This window comes from Nanorana parkeri, unplaced genomic scaffold, assembly GCF_000935625.1.
Source record: "Nanorana parkeri isolate BGI_ZX_2015 unplaced genomic scaffold, ASM93562v1 scaffold4257, whole genome shotgun sequence".
Lineage (NCBI taxonomy): Eukaryota > Metazoa > Chordata > Amphibia > Anura > Dicroglossidae > Nanorana > Nanorana parkeri.
The window spans coordinates 12,456-15,891 of record NW_017310521.1 but is presented as its reverse complement, the minus strand read 5'-3'; the positions used below and the strand labels follow the sequence as shown (position 1 = coordinate 15,891).

The window sequence follows — 3,436 nt, the reverse complement described above, 5'->3', positions numbered from 1 at the left end:
TGGGGTTCCGTTGGTTTGGTTTCATGACACGGGATGAACCTTCATTCTGGGAGTTTCCACCACTAACACGTGTTTCTTCGTCCGCAGGTACCCAACCAGAAATGAACTAGACGTGGTCTTCTTGGATCCTCTTTAGCTGGACTCTTCGGGAGCCGCATGGAGTAACTTCTATTGAATTTGGTGGTTCCGTTGGTTTGGTTTCATGACACGGGATGAACCTTCATTCTGGGAGTTTCCACCACTAACACGTGTTTCTTCGTCCGCAGGTACCCAACCAGAAATGAACTAGACGTGGTCTTCTTGGATCCTCTTTAGCTGGACTCTTCGGGAGCCGCATGGAGTAACTTCTATTGAATTTGGTTGTTTTGGACATTTCTGGGTCCCCACCATGGACGTCATTCTCAGATTTACACCTTCAGCACCAATACAACGAAAGCTTCTTCTTCCGGGACTGTTGAAGAGACTCGGACTGGGTCACGTTTTGTAATCCTTCCACCATTCGGGGTTCCGGGATCGTCTGAACCGTGAAGAGATTTCGGTGTTTCCTAAAATATTTCCAGAAAAGTTTCTTTTTCTAGAGGGAGATTTTATTTTTTTGCACTTCGGGGGAGGTTCCGGCTTATTTATTGGGGAATTTCCTCTTGCGGTCTCTTGGGCGATGTGCAGCTGAAGGTTGTCTGGACGTGTGCCGGGGATGTATGCCACCGAGTGCCAGGCTGAAGTCACGCCATCTCACAACAATGGGAACCGCCAATTCCACTACTCCCTGGCGGATCACACCAACCAGGCCTTCCAGATCATGAACGAGCTGCGGCTGGGACAGCAGCTCTGTGATGTCACGCTGAAGGTCAAGTACAATGACTTGCAGGCAGATTTTGTGGCCCATAAAATTGTCCTGGCTTCCAGCAGCCCCGTCTTTAGGGCCATGTTTACCAACGGGCTTCGGGAGTGCGGCATGGAGACGGTCACCATTGAAGGGATTCACCCCAAAGTCATGGAGCGCTTGCTGGAGTTCGCCTACACAGCCAACATCTCTGTGGGGGAGAAGTGCGTCATCCATGTCATGAATGGAGCCGTCATGTATCAGATGGACAGCGTGGTCAAAGCGTGCTGCGACTTTCTAATCCAGCAACTGGACCCCAGTAATGCCATTGGCATCGCCACTTTTGCCGAGCAAATTAGTTGTCTAGAACTTCACCAGAAGGCCCGGGAGTATATATACATGCAGTTTGGAGAGGTGAGACATTTCAATGTTGTTGTTTCCACTGGTATCCCCAAACTAATAGTTATCTTTATGATGCCATCATTTCTACCTGAGATTAACGTTAAGGGTTCCATTTTCAGGTTGAGGGTAGGTGAAGGCTAAGGGTTAGGTTGTGAGGTTGAGCGTTCGGTCAAGGGTTACGTTTTGTGATTTGAAGGTTAGGTTCAGACTATGGGTTAGGCTGTGAGGTTGATAGTTAGATGCAGGTTGAGGTTTAGGCTGTGAGGTTGAAGGTTAGGTTCAAGCTAAGGGATAGGTTATGAGGTTGAGGGTTCGGTTCAGGTTTTTGGGTTGGGCTGTGAGGTTTTTGGGTTGGGCTGTGAGGTTTTTGGGTTGGGCTGTGAGGTTTTTGGGTTGGGCTGTGAGGTTTTTGGGTTGGGCTGTGAGGTTTTTGGGTTGGGCTGTGAGGTTTTTGGGTTGGGCTGTGAGGTTTTTGGGTTGGGCTGTGAGGTTTTTGGGTTGGGCTGTGAGGTTTTTGGGTTGGGCTGTGAGGTTTTTGGGTTGGGCTGTGAGGTTTTTGGGTTGGGCTGTGAGGGTTGGGCTGTGAGGGTTGGGCTGTGAGGGTTGGGCTGTGAGGGTTGGGCTGTGAGGGTTGGGCTGTGAGGTTTGAGGGTTGGGCTGTGAGGTTTGAGGGTTGGGCTGTGAGGTTTGAGGGTTGGGCTGCAAGGGTTATATGTAGTACTAGAGGAGCTTTGAGGTGGGACATCAAGCTTTGTGTGTATTGGAAGGTCCCTCTTGGTGAGGGCCACGCTTTCAGGGCTTGTTCACACCATGTTTGTTGAACTGCGTTTTCCGGCACACCTCGGCACATGTATGGTGTGAGCAGTGCAGACTGAATACAATTGTTTCCTGTGTGCTCTGTTTACACCATACGTGTGCGGCGGTGACCAGACAAATGCCGTTCTATGGACATGATGTGGACAAGGACGGAGTGTTTTCATAATGTCCTTATCCAGGTTTTGGTTCTCTCCATTAGCGGGATTCCTCTCCATTTCTGTACTTTAGGGAACGCTAACCTTACGGCTGAGAACCCCTTTCAGATTTGTATTTCTGTCTTTGTTCCTGTTGCAGATTTCCCTCACTTCCTGTCTGGTGAATAAGTTTGGCAGCAGGACAGGAAGTGAGGGATAAATCTTTGTAATGGAGTTCTGGATAGCAGTGAATACATGATGGGAGTTGTAATCCTCCCTCACTCCATGGTCTTGACATTCACTTTATCGTATTGATGATAATCTCCACCCTCTGCCCCCCTCACCTCCTCCGGGGTTGACCCTCACCTCCTCCGGGGTTGACCCTCACCTCCTCCGGGGTTGCCCCCACCCTCCCCCGGGGTTGACCCTCTGGGGTTGACCCTCAGCTCCTCGGGGTTGACCCTCAGCTCCTCGGGGTTGACCCTCAGCTCCTCGGGGTTGACCCTCAGCTCCTCGGGGTTGACCCTCAGCTCCTCGGGGTTGACCCTCAGCTCCTCGGGGTTGACCCTCAGCTCCTCGGGGTTGACCCTCAGCTCCTCGGGGTTGACCCTTACCGTCTTAGCTTGCATGGTGTCCTGTGATGTTAAATAATCTGCTCAGCGATGTCTGCTTAGTAACTTCTATAGCTCCATTCAAGTCTATAGGAAGTATGTAAAGACGGGTGTAGGCCGCCTTAGGGGAGGGGGAAGGGGGGGTTGGTTTAGACTACATTAGAGTACGAAAAATTTGCTCAGACTTCCTCACCGGCACAGAACTTGGCAAAGAGAAAAAGGGCGGCATTCCCAGACTTGTGACCCAGGTCACATGACACAATCCCCGTGGAGGTTTCAGAGCTGCCGCAGTAGTGAAGTCCTAAAGGGGGACCCCCGGTAGAGCCCCTCGTAGAGAAGTCTTAGGCTGAACTCCTCCAATGTAGGCGACGGTCATGTCCTGGACGGGGCAGCAAACCTCTTCATGTGTGAAGTAAGACAAAGGAAGTATCTTCCACCTTCGTGAGCTGATCTCCTCCTCTGATGGAGGAATCTGATTTGTGGTCAGGGTTGTGGTAACCCTAACTCAACAAAGACCAAATGCAATGGGTGTGTCGAGATCTGAGACCATTTTCACTTCACACAGAACCCACAATTCCCAAAGTGGTCAGAGATGCCTTTTATAAAGGAATGCAAATACCAACAGAAGGTCAGAGGAAGATCACCCCCCT

The 3,436-nt window shown here is 50.7% G+C and overlaps 1 protein-coding gene across 2 annotated transcripts in view; it reads left to right on the top strand.

The window, feature by feature from the left end:
- Positions 1-647: 647 nt before the first annotated feature.
- The window catches only part of KEAP1 (kelch like ECH associated protein 1), a 12,351-nt gene continuing 9,562 nt past the window's right edge, over positions 648-3,436 (top strand). For both annotated transcript variants that reach the window (XM_018575612.1, XM_018575611.1), the window contains exon 1: positions 648-1,237. In XM_018575612.1, the coding sequence (XP_018431114.1) occupies positions 695-1,237 (543 nt within the window). In that variant the 5' untranslated portion in view covers positions 648-694. The remainder of the gene's footprint in view (positions 1,238-3,436) is intronic.